At 39.4% G+C, this 23090-nt stretch overlaps 1 protein-coding gene across 2 annotated transcripts in view; it reads left to right on the plus strand.

The window, feature by feature from the left end:
• LAMA4 (laminin subunit alpha 4) overlaps positions 1–23090 on the plus strand; it is a 100086-nt gene that overhangs the window by 42465 nt on the left and 34531 nt on the right. For both annotated transcript variants that reach the window (XM_069010956.1, XM_069010957.1), the window contains exons 6-17: positions 3885–3980; positions 5849–6000; positions 6143–6253; positions 8837–8948; positions 10982–11149; positions 11894–12087; positions 13981–14097; positions 15738–15886; positions 17849–17990; positions 19024–19120; positions 19898–20014; positions 20639–20824. In XM_069010956.1, the coding sequence (XP_068867057.1) occupies positions 3885–3980; positions 5849–6000; positions 6143–6253; positions 8837–8948; positions 10982–11149; positions 11894–12087; positions 13981–14097; positions 15738–15886; positions 17849–17990; positions 19024–19120; positions 19898–20014; positions 20639–20824 (1641 nt within the window). The remainder of the gene's footprint in view (positions 1–3884; positions 3981–5848; positions 6001–6142; positions 6254–8836; positions 8949–10981; positions 11150–11893; positions 12088–13980; positions 14098–15737; positions 15887–17848; positions 17991–19023; positions 19121–19897; positions 20015–20638; positions 20825–23090) is intronic.

The raw sequence follows: 23090 nt of genomic DNA on the forward strand, positions 1-23090 counted from the left end.
GAAATTAGAGATGCCTGAACCAGTTGTCAGACACCTGTGGCTCTGGGAGGCAGGTGATGGGATAATTTGGATGCCTGTTCGGTTGAATCATCCCAGGCACCAGGGAAATATCTCTTTCCATGTCCCATGAGCAAGTCGCAGACCCCAGACTCCAACATCTCCAGTACCTGGGCAGGTTTAATGTAAGCACTGTAGTGTTCTCCTGAATCTTGTTTTAAATAAGGGTCCCTAAGAGTTCTTTGGGCAGAGTCTTCACCTTTGTGGTTGTCCACACTGTGACCATTCAAACTGATGGTGCTTAGAGACTTGAAAGTATGTTTTATGGGAACAGGATCATACTTCCTGTCCTAACCCAATATCCACTCACTTTCTGCTAGTTTCCACACTGGTAACATATTCTGCATTTCCTATAATTCCTGTGTAATGCTGGTTACTGTATTTCACACAAGAGATGACTGTACTTTCAGGGTCTGGTAAAGTGCTACCCAGAGCACCTTAGCAAAACATACCTGCACAGAGGGGTCACAAAGCTTTATCTCCTCTAATATAATTATTCTCCTAATTTACATGTAGTTTGATCCAAACAGGGCTTTGACCTCATACATTTCTTCCTTGCTTTGGCTCTGGGAGACAAGTTTACATCCTCTTTGAAAGCATTTAGGAACAGCCACAGCTAAAGGCAAAATGCAGGTGCTCCGAGCAAGGGCCCTGGGGCTCCCTCCCAGCCTCTTTGGCAGGGGTCCCTCAAGGACCAGAACACAAAGGAGGGAGACAGATCATTCCTACCTCAGCCTGACTCAAAGGTAAGACAGTCAAAGCATACACTCAACTTGGACCTCAGAAGTGCTCCAGGACCTACAGGTACAGAGCTACAGGCCCCAGGGACTTAGCAATGTCTTGATCCTTCTTGCAACTCTCAGTACACTTGGACTTCGCTTTTTACTACCTTATTATAAAGTGTTTTGGGGCGTACAGAATGGAAGCTGTGAGGATGTTCTGTTATCAAGTGCCCTTTGTGCTGCTATTTTCATTTGTAGGGGACCACATATGATGCCACTACTGGCCTTTCTGGTTTTATGTTCTGGTGACAGCTAGAATTTGAGTATCCATCTCCAGGCTAAATCACGTGCTTGAATTCCATTTATGCTGAACAGGAAGAGATGGTGCTCATGAAGAGTGATCCCAAAAGCCAAAGCTGTGTATCCCAACCAGCTAAAAAGACATCAGCTGCAGGGAATGGCGTGCCCCAAAACTCACCACCTGGCTGGATTTAGGTAGCCAAGACATGCATGAAATTCAGCATGTCTGTGATTTTGAGGTTGCAAAAGGGAAATCTTGTTTATGAGCTTCATCACCTAATTCACTTCACCTGAGATGACTTAACTGCAGTTTTCGAGGAAGGAATGATAGGACCCAGTCTGTGGCTCCTGAATTCCATGAGGCAGGAGAAACACACCCAGCACTTCAACTCTGCAAACCGCAGCAATCGAGCCCTGGCCATGGCCAAAAGCTTCAAGCACCTAAGAGTAACTTTGCCAGAAGTCTGAGAGTTACAGGGCATTCCAAGTGTCTGAGCAGGTTACGCAATAAGCGATTTTGGAAGGCATCTCTGAGCGTACAGTTTCGAAACTCAAATCAAACTTTCATTGCCTCAGTACAGTTTTTTGTTGGCACCCTTAAGGAGGTACACAGGTCTTCTCTCTACAGGCTGCTCACGCAGACTTCAAATCAGCGTGGTAATTCTCTTCGTTAGCAGATTTCCTTGCAATGTTTGATCTCTGCTAAAAATAAAAAGTGCTTGGGCACCTGAATATGTTGTGAGAGGTACAGCTTTTCTCTTTTCAGAAGTGAATTTAATCTTGGGAGTTCACTCTAGCGAATCCTGATTTTGCAGTATTATGTTTCAGAGAATTACACACTTCTCATTTCATCTTCATTTCTGCTGAGCACCACAATGTGCTGTGCTTGACAGTACTGTGTCGATTGCAGTACATCAATACATCCATGATATTCAAACTATTTGTGTAGCTCACAGGGAAAGCTTATACTTTGTTTGGCTCTGTGGAACAATTAGAAATGATTCTGAAATAAGACATATATCTTCTTTAAACTGAAAATACAGAAACAAAACTAGTATAAGAATCAAGACAGTCTGTATACATGGTTTCCACAGAGTGCCTCAAAGGGTATATAAAACAAAAAAAGGCAAGAGAACTAAATGAACAAACAGCTCTATCAATCTAAAATAATCTTTTTTTTCTTTTGAACGGAAGACAAAACCTGGGTAGCTGTGAATGGTAGTCTTCAGCTGCTTTTAATTTTTTTTTTTCTAACCACATATCCTTTAGCCACACACCAAAGCTCTCCACAAATGTCCCTCAGAAATAACGGTAAATTTAGAAGCTTTCCCCACCAGAAAACCATGGCAACATTGAAAGTCTTAATTCCTTACTAAAAATGTGTTACCTCTTAAGCCAGTAGTTGAAAAATGGCCCAGACTGCTTTTGAAATTAATTTGCTGTAAGATTTTGTGTAACAAACTCACGGGTGTTCATTTAAATGAGAATACACAATCTTATTTTCTTGGACACCTATCTCATCAAAATTTTAACCTTTTAACTTTAGTCTTGCTACCTGGCGATAGCCTAGTCCCCACAATACAGGTAAAAAGAAATCTCTATTTTCAACTGATACTTTTCTTTCACTTCTTAAAAAAAAAAGAAATAACAAATTAAAAATAATCATAGATCCAAAAACTGGAAGGCACAGATTGTGATAAGGCCAAAACACCAACTGCATCAGAAAATTCATAACCAATTTCTGTCTTACATTAGTACAAAAACAGATTAGTTCTACTAACACTGGTCCACTTACACAAAATTATTCTGACATTAGTGCATGATGTTGTGTTTGAAGTTGTATTACAAATTTTCACTTGATGTCTTGGGGTGACCTTATGATGTGTATCCCAAATCCTTAAATGTGCAATGGGAAATGAAAATACAAGGACAATTCATAGATAACAATGAACAGGCTGCAATAAAAAGGCAGTAAAATATTTTGTTATGTGAGGTTCTGCTGAAACCATGAATCACAAGAGCAAAATAAATTTCAGATAGATTGCTGCTGTTCTTATGTTCTGCTTGAGCTTTTGTTATTGTATTGAAGTGTTCCAAGAATATTTTAATCTTTAAAATGATATCTTTTAAAAAGCCAATTAAACCTTGAAAGAGGTTTAGAGATGTTAGATTAACAACTGGACTTTTTAAAAAGCCACTTGTGCTGGCAATAAAAATGTTGCTTTCTTAAGTTTGAAAAAATGTAAAACGTCATTTATTCTTCATTGTAAGTGCTAGGAGATATTTACTTTTTGATATGTTCAGGCTGACAATGCAACTGGAATCCACTATCAATCCCTGATAGCTGCAAAGCCTTTTTAGTGACAGGCTGAAACAGTGCTGATAAATTCCACAGGGCTGTGGAGAGATTTGTAGCTAATAATTAACCTTAGTTGTCCCACTTTTCTTAATACATGAATGAATGTATGTAATGAATGAAATGTCACCCTCTCTAGACACTGATGCACAATAGCCCTTCTGGGCAGCTCTGGCCTCCCTGACTCTACTTGTAACCAGGCTTTGAACAAGTAGTTTCAGCAGAGGTGTTCTCATTTTGTTTTCCACTTCATATTTCATTCATTCAAATTTGACCAGGGTAAAAAACACCTTTTTCTATGTATTGAAGGGAAAATCAGTCCAAAAGGTTCTTGATATTGGTTTGAATATCCACACACAATCCTAAGTACAATAATTTCACTAGTCTTGGGAGGGGAAGTTGTACATTTTTAATATTCTTCTTTCAAATGCCTTTTCCTTTTCCCCCAGCATGTAACTGTGGAGGGGGAATGTGCGACAGCCAGACTGGAGAATGCCTCGCAGACAGTCCTGAAGTTTCTACTGACACAGACTGCCCAACCATCAGTAAGAACTTTATCATGAAAACACCAAAAATTAATATTGCTCTTAAATTTAGAAGCTTACAAATACTAACTTAAGAGCTTGGTACTCCAGTGGGCTCAGGAGTTTGACCGTGGTCCCACAGGGCACTTAAGTGTGTGAATGTACACAATGTCCTGCTGACTGAGTACTTGAGCATGTTCTCACACACTTGTCTGAGTACAGGCATATTTCCAACTCTGTGACATGGACTGCACGTTCCAGTACAAGCTGCAGAGCAGTAGGGAAGTCTCACCAAAGCCACTTCCATAGACTGAGACACACTGCCTGCAAAATAATATTCTGGGCCTAAAATCTGCCCTCACAACTTTACCTGTGACATCTTGCATATAATTTATGGTTCTCTAGTTATGGTTTAATCCCAGCCATCAACCATGTACCACGCAGCTGCTCGCTCACTCCAGCAGGAACGGGGAGAGAACCAGAAGGGTAAAAGCCAGAAAACTTGTGCACACACAAGCCACACACACTTTTGCAAACAGAGCAAAACTGAATTAATTCACTGCTTCCCAGGGCAGGCAGGTGTTCAGCAATCTCCAGCAGAGCAGCACCCCACCACGCACAATGTTTACTTGGGAGGACAAATGCCATCACTCCAAATGTCCTCCCCTTCCTCCTTCTTCCCCCCAGTGTATTTACTGAGCATGATGTCGCATGGTCTGGAATATCTCTCTGGTCAGCTGGGGTCACCTGTCCTGGCTGTGTCTCCTCCCACCTTCCACCACACCCCTAGTCTCATCACCAGCATGGCAGTACAAAAAGCAGAAAGGGTCTTGGCTCTGTGCAAGCCCTGCTCAGCAACAAAAAAATATCTCTACATTATCAACCCTGTGTTCAGCACAAATCCAAAACACAGCCACATACTAGCCACTGAAATTAACTGTGCAGAAAATTAACTCTACCCCAGTCAAAGCCAGCACAACATCTCATACAGATTGTTGCTGTTGACAATTTGGCATATATCCACCAGCCAGTTCCTTTCCCACTGTCTCCCATACTCTAATGATAGGAAGCCTGGGGACTTTCCAGGAGTACTGTGTTGTAGCTACTGGTAACCACAGGTATTTTTTAAATGTTAGTGTATTTATGCCCGTATATAATGCAGAGCATGTAGCACACATGGGTTTCTAAACCAACTCCCAGGAAGAGGGGTCATGTGCCTGAAGAGCAACCAGAAGGAAAACATTTGGGACCTGTTAAAATATCAAGCAAAAGTGTCTGTAGGAATCTGTGTTTCACATTCACCCAAGTCACTTGCATTTAGTGATGGCACCAGTGTCACTAAAAACAAGGTGGCAGGTGGCATTGCAATCACTAGCAGGAGTAAGGATAGAGTGCACAAGCACTTTCCAAGCACATTATAACTGTGTTTTTAGAAGTTGCCCTCATAATCAAGTAGCCAGCCAAGAGCCCATGTGCCAGACATCCTTATTTTTCAAACCACTAAATTTTAAATACCGAGCTTGGGGTTCTGACAAAACGCAGTTGGTTTTTTTTAACCCTCATCTGTTGTCTTTCAGGTCACAGACATGTAGAGCCTAGGGAATAGCCAGGATATACCTCTCCCTCTTTCCCAACTGATTACAGAATCCCTGTGGCAGCCTCTTTGAGCAGTCCCATCTGGTGCTGCTCATCTGGAAATGTCATAACTGTACTGTGGGACCTTGGAAGTGGGAGGATGAAAGTGAAAGAAAAATGGGTTCCATCAGGAACCATCAATGACAAAGAGAGGGAACATCATGGGACAAGAGCACTACTACATGAATTTAAGATATTTGCTGTTAACTGACACAAGCACCAAAAAAAATTATGCTCTCTTATTTTCTTATCAGGCTGCGATAAATGTATTTGGGATTTGACAGATGACATCCGATTGTCAGTTCTGGCTATCGATGAAAGTAAAGCCACTTTACTGAGCATTTCTACAGGTGTTGCAGCTCAGAGGCGTTTGAATGACCTGAACCTCACTACCACTCATCTCCAGGTACAAACATTGATGGCATTTTGGTTTTCCCATGTAGTTTGAATCTTTGAATTTCCACTCCATTCCTGTAAATTTCAATTCCTGCCCTCACTAGAGAAGGCGTTTGTTTTCAGATGCTTGACTTGTTTTTCCCCACATACAGGAGGCAATGTCCAAAAAAAAGAACCACGCTGTGCTTTGGACCATGCAGGTTGATGATGCTGCAGACGAGATGAATGATCTCCTCAGAGAAGCAGAAACACTTGATGAACAGGTTTGTTTACAGCCTTCTGCCAAAGCTCTGAGGGTTTGCACTTTGTCATATTCACCTGTTGGCATAAGAGGCAAGTATAGAATAATTCCAGGTGGAAGGGACCTAAAATGATCATCTGGCCCAGCTGTCTGAGCAATTCAGGGTTGACCAACAGTTAAAGTGTGTTATTAAGGGCATTGTTCAAATGCCTCTTAAACCCTGACAGATACTGGGCATCAATTACCTCACAAGGAAACCCATTCCAGTGTTTGACCCCTCTTCATAAAGAACATTTCTTAACATCTAGTCTGACTCTTCAAGTTCACCAAACAAGAGTGGGTGTGTCCCGACAGCTGGAAGAACTCTCTATTTCTATTTTTTAACTTTCTACTTTAAATCTGAATTAAAAGCATGAATGACTTATCATGTCTTCTTCACAGAAAAGGAAGGAGCTAAAAAGTGTGTAGAGTGTGTTTGGAGGTTTGTCACCAGTCACAAAAAGCTTCCCCTCAGGATCTGAGTTCCCACCTACCCCCTACACAATCTGTTTGATCTGGCATAGACACACTGCCTTTCTCATTCACATTTTGATTTCTAATTAAGGGAAGTAAGCAACACTAAACTAATGCAGATTGACTTTAGGAGCATTTTTACTATATCTATTTTATATGTATGCTCTCCTAAAATTAAATTAATCCCCATTAGACATTTCAAAATATATTTCAAAACTGCCAGTTTAAAAGGTTTTTCATGTACCCACAGAGACGGGAGCTGGATCAGATATTTAGATATCAGATATTTTTAACACAATCGTAATCATAAATGTTGCATCCACATCCAACCACCAGGCTATAAAATTAAGGTTATCAGCTCTCAGCTCCCACAACACTTTCATTGCACCCTAGAATACTGCTGTGATATATGTTAAGAGAAGAAATAGGGTTCAAAATTGCTTATTCTCTATTTCAAAAAGATAATATTAAACATCTTTCTGTTGCTACAATATACATATACCAGTAAAATACATCGTTCTATGCTATTACCAAAGATAGCCACAGCTTTCATCGAACTAGATTATATTTCATGCTTATTACAAAATGCCAGACCTTATATTCACTTTACCAATTCCTTCACAAGACAAATTAAAATTATACCTTAAACTAAAACTCAAATACAGGAGCAAGTAGGGGGCAAAAAAAGCAACACAAAGGAAAGTGGAACAGAAAATTTATGTTTGTGTGGTTTTAATCAACACTTACTTAGCAGAAAGGGCATGCAAGAATTATACAGACTATGCCTACATTCAAGAGAACTGTGATTAAATCAGCGCGCACACACAGCTCCGTACCTGTGGATATCTGTCAGAGCTCACACGCCTCAGTGTCCCTCTCTGTAGTTGGTGGGAAGGCCGATTAAGGCATTAGGTTTTCTATGAATATTTAGTGAGTTTGGATAATAACATTTCATTTGCAGTACTATCTGGGGATTTCTTACCTCATTTCTCAATTTCACTGTCCCTGAACAAATAAATTCAGCGTTTCCTCTGGTCTTTTCTTCCTGGTTACTTCTAATGCCAGTTCCACATCAATACTTGTGGCTGCTTCTAAAGGCAGGGAAATAATGACCCCAGACTCTGACAGTAGAAGACCACAATAATAACTCTGAATATATTGAGCTCTTTGCTATTTCAAGGCACATTTATGGAAAATGGGTGCCAGGGCCTTGAGTGGTTTTTGCGGCGACATGCAGCATTTTCTGTTCAGAGCATTTTATGTGCACATCCCCACATCTCAGAGGTGCAGATTCTGATCTAAACCACAAAGGCAGGGTGAGTGTACCAACTGTAGGCAAATCTTCCTGCTAAATATAATTCCTGTAACTGCCTGTAACTCCCCACATCTGCATGGGGAGAGTTTTGAGTAAAACAGCATGTAGCTTGATCCTGAATATTTGGAAGATGGGAAAAAGAAACCTTTCTGCTAACTCTTACACTTGGTTTATCACTCTACTAACCCTTGCATTTGTTTTACCAGTATGCCCATCCCTTTTAGTGGCGCTACCCACCCTGGCCCTGCCTTCAAATGCCACCTGGGGCCTCCACAAACTCTAAGTAAGGGAACACAATGCAGAGTGCAGCCTCCAACACAATGTACAGGACTGTGTCTGTGCTTTTCAGAGTATTTTCAAGCCTTGAGCTTTTTCTTATTTTTAAAAAGTTGCAGAGCTGAGGACCTCATTTGAGGGCGACACAGACCTGAAAATGGTTGGGAGCTTGACACCTTTTGCTTTATTCTATTTGCCTCCTCAGGAAATGCCATACCCAGCAAAACGAGCCAGCCCCACTGAATGTACAACTGTACATAATTTATGAAAATTTGATTGCAGGAGATGATGGATAAATATGGGACAGATTTTAATCTCTCACTCTGCAATTCTGAAAACACTGACAAGACAGATCTTTACTTTCAACACCTTTAAATACCACTTTATATGATAAAAAGGATTTTCACGTGCTCATCAGGAGAAAGCAAAGTGTGTGTTTATACTGCTCATCCTCACATCTGAAAAGAAATCTAACGTTTACTTCTCATGGTTTATTCATAGGGAAATGAAGCATCCAGCAAAGGCCGACTGGTACAGAAGGAAACCACGGAGATCAACAACCGTGCTTCTCAGCTTGTGCAGCAGCTCAATAATATAAGAGATAACATTGAAGGTAAATAGATTCATTTCTGGTTCATCTCAGTGTCAAGAATGTATTAATAAAACCTTCATGTATTAATGGATCATCAAGAATTTTTACTGTCCTTTAAATCAAAGGAAAATCTTCTGATATATAGGGCAGCATGTAATTTATGGCAACAGTGAACACCTTCTCAAGCACAACTGCACTTAAAAAAGATTTCCTAGTCAGAGATAATCATCTTCATCTGGAATATCTATGACATACCATTATCATCCTGAAATATAAAAGTGAGATTAAACCAATTGCAGCCTCTTCTACAGTACCTGCAGAAAGCAATGACACCCCAAATCAATGTACTCAAAAACATCCCTGTGCCCTGTACACCTGTGGCAGGAAAGCCTCCATCCTGCTGCAGAACACACTGGTTTCCCCCAGTCTTCAGCAAAGTCAACAGTATGCAAAAGTTGTGTATGGCACCAGAACAGAAATGCTGACTGGTAGTTGATGTTAAACAGCCCTTTTCCAATGGAAATATTTGATTAATAGACCTCAGTAGTTCTATCTTGGCAGTTATTGCAAGCCATGTGGCAACTTGTGTAAGAAAGAGTGGTTACATATCAACTGTTATCTTTGCTTATCCTTATCTCCACAGGTGCTCCATCGCTTTATCTCAGGAAACATGGTTAATACGTCCCATCTCACAAAGGAGGCAGGCTAAGACCAGACTCATAGGATGTTACATTTGTACTGTCTTTTTACACATCAGATGCTAAAAAATCTTTGATGGTCTGGCCATCCATCACATTTTATTTCTAAAATTATTGAGTAAAAGAGTCAGCATGAGACTCCTTTTAAGTCACTAACAATCATGGTTGATATCTGTGGATCATCATTTTGTACCATTAATTGGTTTGGAGCAGGACAGGAACCACATAAGGCAGATATGCATCTAATTTGGCACACAAATAGCACAGTCAGGTTAAGCTGTTATAGAAGAAGTGACATCCATGGCTGTGAATAAAGACAGTGAAAGCAGCTGGAAACAAGTAGGTGAAAATTATTTCCGCCATGTTCAAAATTGTTCTTCTACAGAGGCATCACCCCTGTAAAAGCCATCCACTCTTTACTGAAGAGAAGGTGTACATGCACACACACACACACATGCCAACATAAGGAAAAAGAAATCCATGGAGCCCTGGTCGTGATCAGTTACTGCTCAGTATGAGCCTTGAAAGCTTCACTAATGAGCTCAGAGCCCAGCAAGAGCAGGCATACAGAGACACTCTGCCAAAGGATCAGTGGTGCCACAATTACACATCTATTTTTTATAAAAATCTTCCAGAAGAATAGTGCTGGTTTTTCCAGCTTTGGTTATCCACAAAACTAGTGACAAACACTAGCCAAAGGCACAAACATCACAGGGCACAAAAGGGGAGGTGATTGGTATTCAAGGCCAGGGAGAGAGAAGTGAGTAAACTTTGTAATGATTACACTGGGAATGGGTAAACTCAATTTCAGCTGCAGGGATACAACAATGTTTTTTGAACTGAGACCAAAACCTTGAAATAGTATCTATCTCCAAACCAGCTAGACAGTATCAGGCCAGGAGCCATATGTTACCTCCTTAGGGTGCCTCAAACTTCTGCAGCTGGAAAATGAGGTTATTTCAGTCTCCTTAGCATTGTTATTATTTAATAAACAGCAGCACTTAAAAACCATGATCCTAGATGAAAGCCCCAGCCTGCTACATGCCACAGAACCTAAAATAAAATTATTATTCGCAGCCTATAAGAAATGTCAAGCCAAATAATGCACACAACCCATGTCTTCTTAATCCCATCCTCTTCTGATGAGACCTCCACATATGCCAGAAAGCGTGATTTATTTACAGGTTTAATTGTAAGACTGGATTAAACATAATAATTATCTACTATGGAGTTGAAGATAATTAAGACTTCCTTTTGCCATCAGTATTATCACTATTCACAAAAGTAAAAGCAGTCCACGGTGTTTATTTCTCTGTAGTCATACTGAATCGACCATCTGTTCCCTTTTCCCCCTAGAAATCAGCAGCAAGTCAAAATACTACGCAATTCAACAAGAGCTGAGCCCTGAAGAAATTGCCCAGAAGTGGAGTGTGGCTGAGGAGATGCTGAAGGAGATCAAACAACGAAAGCCTTTCACTAATCAGAGGCAACTTGCAGATGAGGAGGAAAATGCAGCAGAGGAGTGTGAGTTTTAAGTCAACTTTCCTTTCAGCCACGTGTTGATGCTCAGCTGGCAGCTCTTGGGCAGCTCTGGGTGTACTGCTGAGCCCCTGGGGAGGACCAGCAGGCACTTGGCAAGCACCAGCTGGTGTGCTGGAGATGCTGCTGCTTCCAAATTCCTGCTCCAAGTCCCTGCTAGTGCTTGGTGCTCCCCATGGCAGAACGGGGAGAAAAAGGTCTGTGTGTCTGTGTGTGCCTGTGCACTGCAGCACCTCAACAACAGCTGCTTAGGAAGGTTCATGGCAGGGCTGGAATTGCTCATGTGAACATCTTCCCCCCTGCTAGCTCGGCTATGGGGACAGCAAGCACCAGCAGAGAGAGAAAAACTGCTGGTATGGGAAAGAATGGCAGCCTAATTGTCACAGCTTAGTCAACATGAGTCAGAACATGAGGCATAAGGACTGTCTTCTCCAGAACAGGCTGCCAATGAAAAACAAATGAAAAGCAGGAAAAGACAGATCTAGTTTCTTTTAATAAAATATATTTCAGAGGGGGAATTAATAGGATTAAAATGAAATAATAAAATAAGAAGTATCTTTCCTTCTCAAACGAGGAGGGAAAATTAAAATCGAGGTATACGATCTCTCAAGTGAGCTTTACAAAATGTGTTTTATTGTCGCCTGAGTAACAGCAACAGAAATTGCTGTATAGGTAAGTTTTGCCAGAAATCCAAGCTTTGGATTTATTGGCCTCTTATTTTTCCCCCAGTGCTACAGCAAATTGAAGCATTTCACGAGAAGTACAATGACACCAGATCCCTGGTAACTGATGTGCTGGAGCAGCTCAGCGAGCAGGATGTGAAGCTGTCAGACCTGGAGGAGGCATTAGACGAGGCACTTGACCATGTTAAACAAACAGAGGATATAAATAGGGAAAACACAGCCAGGCTCCAAAGGCAGGAGGTACTGTGCACTACATTTATCATAAGCATTGACTGTGAACACTCCATCTCTGCCATTGCTTAAACAGTAGATTGCACACAATTTGGATTCAGGAATCACCACACCAAAAAAGAATTTCTTGGATCACTCAGCAGGATGAGTTTGACTCTTCAGTTCTAAGAAACAACATGTGGAAGTGCAAGGTACTATTATCTATTTGTGGAGTGACAATGAATGAGAAGTTTCGGCATGTCATGCCTCATCAGACCAAGGAAGAGGTGGATGCCTATGCCCAGACTAGCAAGGCATGTTACAGTAAAACCCAAGAAGCTTGAAATTTCATGTAGCATGGCTGCTATAAGTATTGTGGTGGGATTGTTTCATCCTATTATATACTGATTTACAATGTGGGAGGGCCCCACAAAACTAATTATATTCTAAGAAAACGATTACTTATAAAGATTCTGCACTGCATTTGTGTCCTGAGCTGAGTTCACTCGTACTGTCTGATCCAAACTTTCTCTGAACCACTTTAAACAAAATGCATCCCCATTTTTTCAGGAGTAGACAGTTTTCCTTGAATCTTCAAGCACAAATCCATTGTCTAACCGCTCCACAATAGATACCTTGAAATTGGGTTTCCTACTTGCTAGGTGAACTTGCTAGCCTAGCTATAAGGTTGCACCAGTTTTCTCCTGTGCCCTGTTCAAATGAATAGATTCAGAATTTTGAACAAAGTAACCACTCTAGAGGAGACCTCAGAGGTGATCTGTCCCCTATAGCATGGAAGTGGGGCACCTTTGCCTGTAAGGGGTGGCATTAGGTTCAAATCCACATGCCTGATGAGAAAACTGAATTTTCAGGTTTCATATCCCAGAAGAGTACCCAAGCCATCAGCCAAACAAAAGAAACTATTTTTTCTCTTCACAGCAGTTCTGTGACTCTTTCCCTGTTTTCGTAAGTTTCTTTTAAGGAGAGCAAAACCAGAATATCCCACCTAAAACTTTTCATTTCTTTTTTCAGCAAGGAATAAAATTACAAAGAGAAAAATTTGGGGCCATTTGAAGCAAATTTTTTTTTCATTTCAATGGCTGAAATTGTTTGGATTCTGAAGGAGAGGGTGTGAGCAATTTTGTGATTTGAAGAATGGTCTTGCAAATTCAGGCCAACCTCTGGGTTTCATAGCATCAGTGGCTGAGTTTTGAGTCCTTGAAATTTGCAGTGTTAGAAGTTCATGGTGATGTGGAAGGTCTAAGAATCCAATAGAGAGATCAGGCACGCTCCTCTAGGGAATCCTTTCCCAAGAACTTGAGATCCTCAAGTACAAAGCCTCTTCTGTTGTTCCATTGTTCCATAATTGCAGTGCCAAGCTGCAGCTTATCTCACAGTTATGAAGCAAAGCCTGAAGTTTGTAGTTGCATTTGTTCACTGTTTTTAACCATTTGGATTTCCATTATTCCTCACAACAGAGGCAGATGCTGTACAAAAGAGATTGTTCACATTGGCTTTGCTACTGACAAGGAAAAGAGATGTGTGTACTGTAGATTTTAAAAATCTCCAGAAAAATATAGTCTCCAGATGACTATGAAAAATCCATGTTTAATTTGTCTCTGCTGTGGACTGAATAGTGCTTCATTCCAATAGCTTCTTATGCTGTAATATAAAATTAAATTAATTTTTTTTTTAATCATCCAACATTTCTTTCACAAAAAACAAACAAAAAATGCAAAGAATTCACATCATAATATGTAGCAATTAGAGATGTCTAGGAAAATCAGACTTCAGGTATGTCTAAAATCCATTTAGTTCACCTTTTGAATTTTCTTTAGCAAATTTAACAAAACTGAAAACACTGTATTTTATCAAAGTACAAATAGTATTGGATAGGATTTATATTTCAAGCTTTCTTTTTAGAAACAACATGAGAAGATAAAAGAGCAAATAGATGAAGTGAACAGCATTCTGCTCAGTGCCACAACTATTTTGGAAGGACCACAAAAGGTCAACTCTGAGTTAAGCGAAGTAATAAAGGTAGGTGCCTCAGTGGCTTGTTTAAATTATACATCCTGATTTTTTGAAGTCATGTGTTTAGATCACTAACAGAAAAACTCTCCTTCTTTATACTGCTTCAGTGAAATACTGGTTCATATTCCCTGAAAAAGCAGATGGTTTTCTTGGATGAAAAGCTCTGTAACTACAATTTACTGCCTAAAAGAAATAATTCTATTATAAGGGCACCTTACTGTAGGCAAAGCTTAATGAAAGATTTTGCTGTAGTGTTCTCAATTATTTCATTACAAGCAGCTGCCAAAAGATGTTCTGGTAAAAGACTGCATTTTATGCTAAATTCCTTTTCTAGTGCCTACAAGTGAACACAGAAGAACACTAAAGATCCCAGATATCAGCATTAAAACCAGGCACCATGTCAAACATATGTGAACAAATTGTTGTATAGAAATCCTTTTCTGGAACTGCAAACCACTATCCAGTGTTTTGAATCAGACATGGTGCTGGAGGAAATTTTTAGAAATTTTAGGGGTTTGGTTTTTCTATGAAAAGATGAAGAAAATAAAAGAGGGATTTTGCTAACTAAAATATTTACCAAAGCTGCTTTCTTTATTTATGCTTTATTTTAAAATTTTGAAATAATTGAAGAAAAAATAAAAATTTCCACAAGGATTCATTTTGGTCACAGTTGCCCACTTCTTGACACAAAAGCAAATGTCAGAAGTCATTAATTGTTCTTTGAAAAAGGAATTTGACAAAACAGAAAGACAGCTTACTTTGTAACCATCCCCATGATCAAGCAGTATGCTGGGGCTTTTCTCTGGTGTTTTGTGCAACACCAATTGCTGCCGTTTATGATTTCGGGTTCCCCACTGTTGTGACTTAGTTCACACATGAAGGATGTTCACACTGCAGGGAAGGAAGTACTATGCAAACATCACACATTGTCCATCCTCAGCAGCAATAAGTATTTTCACATTTCGCTCATTCATCCTTTTTCCCTCCCTCCATTTCATCCTTTTTCTTGTATTTTGAAATACAAGATTTACATTTGTAGTATACATAAAATATATATACATTTATAATCACATTTTACCACATTTATAATCTTCAAACACATCAGCAAGCTTGTGTACTGGAGAGAAGGTGAATACAGGTCCATTTTGTCTTCCCCCAAGTATTTAATGTAAGGAAGAAACACGGCTAAGGCAAAGGGATACTATTTCTCCTTGCCAATACATACACACAGGTAGTATTTAGGTGGACTGCTTTACAAATCAGACTAATCCAAGATTAGCATGAGGGATCTCTCTGTGCAAGGAGGCAGAAAGGGGACTTCACTCTGAAAGACTTGTCATTGGCACAATTCTGGAGCAAACATTTTAGACTTTTATCATCTTTCTTTTTTATTTTATGCATTTCTCTCTAATACCTTCTTAAGTGATTTCTGGACTTTTTGTTGATTTTTATCTTCCTGCGTCTTTCCATGTGGGCATTCACCATCAGATATTTACTCTTTTTCTCTTAAAAATATAAAATAAAACAACTATAACAGAAATAAAGGATCATTATAATAATATAAAGGGTAAAATAAAAATAATCAAAATAGACACTTGATTTTTTGCAATCTTCATCTTCTTTCCTTCCTTCCCTGCTTTGTTCAGAACGCATCAGGGTTCTACGCAGAAATAGATGGAGCAAAAAAGGAATTGCAAGAAAAAATAGCCAATCTGTCCCTGTTTGATGATGATTTGGTAGAAAAAGCTATGAATCATGCACACGACCTAAGAAGACTTGCTGATGAGCTGGACGGGTAAAATTTAACTTCAGCAGACTCTGTTCATACAAGTGCCACTTGCTGAACAGCTTGAAAAGACAAGCAGGAACACAGTGATGATAAATAGGCAGCAAACAAATCAGTGTCAAGTCAGGTATAGAAGGACTTGTCATGGTCCAGAGAGAACAGCTGAAGTTGAGCTAAGAAAAATCTATGAAAGTTTTTAAAGAACAAACGTATATCTTGGATGACTTTCTCTGTAGTCTAACTGGGCTTGTTCTCCTCTTCCTTTAGCAAAAGAATAGGAAAGGTAGATTAGTGAAAATTAAAACCATACAGGCAAGATTAAATGGGGTTTGCAGAAACTGCTCATGTCAGTAAGTTCATCCACATTAAAAAATGTTAGCATTACAGGGGACAAAATGAGCTTTGAGAGAATTTTATTCCAAGAACACTTTTACAGATGGAGTAGTTCTGGTGCTCAGTAGGTTGTGTCCTAATGAAACTGGCTCACAATAACATCAAAAACTTATTGCAAGTCTTTTTATTTTGCTTGAAGATACTAAATGCATCAACATTGCACCAATTTACTAAAAAGTCACTTCTAGATAAATTTAATGATTTTATTTGCAATTGGGACCATCCATGGAAAAATCACTGCTGTAAATGAATTCTTAAATAAAATATGTCACCAAATTCTACCTTAAGTAACATCATGGGCATATGCTTTTGGAAGATAAGCTTAAAACTACTCTTCAAGTATATTATCTAAATACCAGTTGTTTCTTAATATTCGTATGCCCTAAATAGGAGATTAAAATGGAGAAAAAAAAAATAACAGATGGTTTTCTTTTATGCAGTTGTATAAAGGTGACATCTGAAACTGTTCTATAATGCCACACAAACTACAGAAACATAAAAAAACAAACAATATGTTCTGTCTGAGATCAGCTAACTGGGGGCAGCAGACTAACTTGAAAAAAAATAGCCCATATGGCTTGCCTTCCTCCCTTACCAAAATAATTTAAAAATTATTACCAAGTCAAACACATTAGGAGTTTCACAAAAAGCAAACAAAAGTAATTACAAAATATCCAGATGGAAATGTGCTGACTCTGTATTTGTTGAGAAGATTGTCCTGCAGTGAGACTTTAATCCTTTGAAACATTTAGCCTGTCTTCAAAACATCTTGGTTTTATAAGTTTGCTTTATTAGCCTGTTAGGCTTTTAGTTGATAGAGTTTATTGTTTTACCTTAGGGGCATTTAGCAGAAAATTCTTGCAATAATGCTGAATCTGGAAATTAAATTATCCCTCCGTGTGCAAACACTTTGAAGTGAATGCACACATGTGCAAATATATCTATATTTAGAATCTATAACTAACATATACTTTGAAATCTGCTTATCACCAGAACATTAAAAAATAGTATTTATTCAAAGTTGTTAACAGATGAATGTTGAGCCCTGAACCATCTTCTGTTTGGAATCTCCCCTGAAGACCAGTTATCATCTAATAAGCAGATCAAAACCGTGCCATCAAAGGTTTCTTTTGGTTTTTAAATCCAACTTCTTGCAAAGTTTCATGACTAAGGGTAGTTCTTCATCTGATTCTCCCCCTTTTCCCTCCTACCTTTGGAAAATATAAACAGTTCAGTGACACAGCTATCCTGGTCACATAGGTCTTTCCATTCATGGATAGGAATTATTCCTGAAGAAGGTTATTCTGTTAATTTATGGAATATCTAATCTAGATTTTATAAAAAGGTAAAAGCTCAGTAGTCATTTGTTGCTGCTCACACAAATGTTAAGGGCAAAATTCTCAGAGTTAAATGACTGGGAAGTGCCTTCTATCCACACAGTTTTCACCTGCTTCAGATTGGTCAAACACAATGAAGAGAATACCACTTAGGCCAAGTACATTTATGTGTGTGATTATGTAGCCAGAAATGATAGTGCTTCAGTTTGGTTTCTTTCACCTTTTGCTCTCTTTTTGACAGGAATTTGTATGGTGTTGATTCAAATGGTTTGGTACAAAGGGCAATCAATGCTTCAAATGCATACGAAAACATTGCTGGTTATATCGAAGAAGCCAATAAAGTTGCATTGCTGGCACTGAACACAACAAACCGGGTCAAGGATGTAAGTAATATTCATAATACCAGCTTTTAGTTTACAATGCTTCAGGGACTTCAGGCACCTAAGTGTAAAGAAAAAACTAATTTAGGTTAACTAGCAGCATTGAACTTCTCACTGCATATTTTTTCCTTTATTATTTCCTGAATTAAATCCCATATAGTTAACTATTCTTCCAGTCTGAAGTCCCCTGGTATTTGAAAAGACACAAGAGGTTCTTCTGTCCCTATCCCATAGGGTGATGCTGCTCTGTGTTGTCACTCACATTGAGACATTTCTGTGAAATTGCAAACTCCCTACTCCTGTAGGAACCTGAGATGTCATTTAGTGTTTGAGTCCTCCTGCTTCACTCAGAGCCATGGGGCAGGAAAGATGGTCAAGACATCACTGCTTCTTATAGAAAACCAGGCTGAAATGGGACAAAGCCCACTCATAAAATCAGTGTAAGGATAAGGATGCTAATTTTTTTCTCTGGCCTTACTGTTCTAAAATACTTTATACGTATTTTTTGTATGCCTATATTTACCAATCTGTATATGTGCTATTCACCAGCAATTTATTAGTGGGATAGCAAGAGGCCTTCGGTAGATTAAAGGGGCCTGAATCCCACAGGGCTGTGGGATTTCAAGTCCAGCCCTCTGTTGACTGCAAGGCAGCTCCCCATGAAGTGAAAGCATTCACCACCTATCTGAGATGACAGTAGAAATGAACAGTTACAGTGCCTAAATAACATGCAGCATTCAGTCACATTGACTAAACTGGAGCTGATAAATTAAGAGGATTATCTCCATCTTTGTTATTCAGTGGTGTTGATTGGAAAACCATACATTTCTTTAACTTTCTTAAAACAGAAAATTTTGCTTTTCAGACTTTTTTTCCAATCCAACTTCCAATCTTAAATGTTAAAAAAGCAAATGAAGCTGCAGTGACTTTGCAGTTGCATTTATATGCAGGTAAAAGGTAGTCTACAATTAAACACAATAATGCAGAACATTTGATAAGCATTACTCTGACTTTCTCTTTTGGAACATGCTTGTAGGCTGCAGTTGGAATTGACACTCAGGTCGTTTACCATAAAGGTAAAAGTGAAGAACTTCTCATCCGAGCCATGCAGCTACAACGGACAGCACATGACAGTAAATATACATCCTTTCTACTTTCCAATTCCGCTTATAGCCATGCACATTGAAATAAATTTCAAAAGCAAATCACTAAGCAGAACTACTGCTGTAACAAAATAGGTTATTGATTGAATTTACCACACAAAGCACTCGAAACAGCCATTAGCACAGTTTGAGTAGCTCATGTTTTGTCATCCTGCTAGATACTGATAGTTTATTTCATTCATGAAAAGTCCATTTCAGATACAACTACTGCTTAAATATGTGACCCTGCAAAATGTTGCTCACTAATAAATATACTCAATTAAGTAGTACAATTAAAATCAAATCACAGCAGTTTAAATGTTCAGAAAGCTGGATTTCACCAGTGGAGGATAATAATAAATGTTAAAGTATTTTGGCCTTTCTTCGCTATAAATGAAAGAAAGCTCTAGAATTACAAAATACCTTTCAAAGTTTTCAGGGCCTTTTGAGTTCCTTAAAACTTTTCCTGTGTGCTAGTTGCAGCTATTCTCAGCACTTCTAGTAAAGCAAGGAGAAAGTGTACTGACTGAAATACAGCTCTCCAGATTTTTGTAAGACACCCTGTGGTAAGCAGGGGTGCTGCAGGGCTGCTTTTTTCTTTAGATTTTGTAAAGTCAAGAGTGCAAGTACATCCTAAATTAAAAGAGACCACTGTGTCCTGTCTATGGTATGTTAAATGCCTAACAACATACATCCCCAGGACTGAATTTACCTTTTCAGAAGCCACTTTGACGCCCCTCAGCTGTACCTCCCCTTTTCTCCCCACAGGTAGTGGTTACACCATTGCAGACACCAGTTGGCAAGTCAATGGCACTTTTGCCAGAATGAGTGCCCTGCGGAGCCAACTGATGAGAGCCATTGCAAAATTGCAATCAGCAGAGACAGGTTGGAAGAGGAACTTCATCTTTATGATGCTTTATCTTCATACATTCAAGAGCATGATTTATCTTTGATTATGGATATGAAGTTGCTATTAAGAGTTCAGCACTATGGACACTTAAAAGAATTTGACTGAAACTACTAGACCTAGACAGCATATATCCTGCTTTAGCACTTTCATAATGAAATTAAATATTTTGCCACTGAAATTAACATTTTTCCTGAACCTTGTGCTGATTTTGGCTGGGGTAGAGTTTATTTTCTTCCCAGTGGCTGGTATGGGGCAGTGTTTTGGATTTGTGTTGAACATACAGTTGATAATACAGAGATGTTTCTGTTACTGCTGAGCAGGATTTACACAGAGCCAAGGCCTTTTCGGCTTTTCATACTGCCACTCCAGTGAGGAGACTGGGGATGCATGGGAAGTTAGGAAGAAGTACAGCCAGCACAGCTGACCCCAACTGACCGAAAGGATATTCCATTCCATATGACATCATGCTCAGTGTATATAAACCGGAGGGAGGAAGGGAAAAAGGAGGGGGAAGATGGAGCGCAGGGAGGGATGGGACACACAACACACTTGACTATTTGCAGGAGTTAATTTCTTATCATTCCCCATTTATTCTGTAGCTGAGGCCAGAGAGCGTTTGGAGCAAGCTCAGATGAAGACTGCAGAGGCTGTAGGTGCTACCACGACAGTAACACAGGCTACGACCCCCATGGATGAGAACGTGAGGTTGTGGTCCCAAAACCTGCAAGACTTTCAGCACAATTCAGAGGCATATGATAGTGCTGTGCATTCAGCTGGGGATGCAGGTATGGTGACCTGAATTTTACCATTCCTTAGCATTAGTAAATCAGGGAATCATAGCAACATCATGTTGTATGAATTGTTTACATTGCATATTCATTGCATATAATCTTCTAGCTTTTTACCTCTCTGAAAATTTTCAAAAATTACCTGTTGTCTAGAGTCTTGACTAAATTTTAAAACCACTGCATACTCAGGCATTTCCAAAAATTACTTAAACACTTAAGTGCTGAAGCATTACTGACTTCAAATTCATTTTTATCAGGGTACCAAGGTCACACTGAATGGTAAACAGCTTCTGGATCTTATGATTGGTGATTTAGTTTTGGGGTTTTTTTGATTTTTGACATTGAGAGGCATTTGAAAACAGAGCCCTTTTGTCCTCAGTAGTACAAACATGGAGGAGAAATGGTCCCTCACTTGATGAGCTTGTAGTCTAAACAAAGGGGTCAGAGAGGATTAAGGAGGAAATAAAATATTTAAGCAGGGTGATTTCTGGAGAAGCTTGTAAACATCACACTAATTCCACTTTTATTGTTGGAAACACTGGAAACATCAGAAAACTTATTATGAAAATTTTAAGGTAAATTAAAGACAAAAGAAAAGCTAAGGCAGGATACAAAATTGAAATGGAGATGATAGGCAAGACTAGAAAAAGAAGCAGGAAGATGAAGCTGAAATGAAGTGACTGTAGAAAGAAGGAAAAGAACAATTGAGGAAGAAAAGAATCAATCTAGAAATGAAAATATTTTGAATAAAAAATTGATTACAGCACCACTATTTAGTGCTGCATGTATTCTTGACTCTGCTCAGGAGGCTCACTAAACCTGAGGTATTTATGGCTAGGGAGGTTGGAAATCCAGAAAAAGTAACTTCCTTCACACTTGTGATGATACCATCACCTGCAAACCTGCTCAGTTATGTCTTGCCTCGTAAAAGTGCCTCAGAGAAAGTCCATAACTCCCCTGACTCTGTCTCCAGAAAGTCTGAATCTCAGATCTACTGCCCTAAATCCCTTCTCCTTCTGTCAGGAAGTTTGCAACTCAAGTGTCATTTTACAGTAAATGGTGTCAAGAGTACCAAACCCAACATTGCTTCTAGTGTTCCAAAGTCACAGTCTTCCCTCTCAGCTGGGAATCCCAAGAGTCATGTTATCTTCAGAATTCCATTATCAATAAGACACTTACTCTAGTATTTTTGGTTAAGTGTGTACTCCCAAGAACTAGAATAGAAGTGGTTCCCTTCACAAGAAGAAATTCTGTGCTATTCAACATCTCAATTTCTGGGTCCAGGACTGGAGGAAACTCAGATTTTTCTGAGCTTTTCATCAAAAGGGAACAGTGAATCTCTCCCTCTGGGAATGGTAAGCTCACTGTTAGTCACTGCACAGAGCTCCATAAGAGTGTAGTTAATACAACAGCACTTGTATTGCATTGCATTGCTGTAAAATGTTTTTGATCACCACAGAGCACAATTTGGGCTATGGGCTCTAATTTCCATGTAAAATAATGTAAATGTGGATATGATTGACCTCCCAGGAGTGAATGGTATGATGAAAAACATCCAAGAGAAACAGTGTGCTATAGCTTACACATGAAGGTTCTTGTTTTAATTCACCTTTACACTTGATTTACATTTAACATTTACCAGTGTCAGCTTAGTAGATGGAGCAGCAACACAGACTGCACTCGGCTCTTCATGCTCAAAATGCCAGCAGACATTCAGGATTCAAAGAAATCTGCTCATACTAGCTGTTGTACAGGAAGAAATATTTCCAGCAGCATTTGAGGTGCTCTGTAAGAGTGAATAGAGTTAAAATGGCCCAGGTCTCCCTTGGTATTGCTCCCAAAAAGGAACAAGAAGAGCTCCTGTGAGATGTGCCTGGAAAAAATGTCTTCTCTGTGACAGGGGGTTTGCAGGTAGGGAGTCACCTTCAAAATACTGTGTTCATATCCGAATGTCTGGCGGGGCTGCTGACCACAAACTAACTGTTGGAGAGATGCTAATGTGCAACCTACAGCAAAGTGTGCCCTACTACATTTGTGGAGGAAGCTTTTCTGTGGCATTTTTTTCTGAAGGCATTTGATTCGTTTGTTTTAAGTTATGATGAGGGTTTTTTTGCCAGGAAGATGAAGTGGAAATAGCTGAGAAGAGAGATCAGTGCTACACAGGAGGCTGGCACAGGTAGTGCTCCAGACAGATGTGACTGTGATTCACAGCCCAGGAAGACAGATGTAAACATGCCAGGCACGGTGGAGTGTTCCCACATCA

This window comes from Aphelocoma coerulescens, chromosome 3 (assembly GCF_041296385.1).
Source record: "Aphelocoma coerulescens isolate FSJ_1873_10779 chromosome 3, UR_Acoe_1.0, whole genome shotgun sequence".
Classification (NCBI taxonomy): Eukaryota; Metazoa; Chordata; class Aves; order Passeriformes; family Corvidae; genus Aphelocoma; species Aphelocoma coerulescens.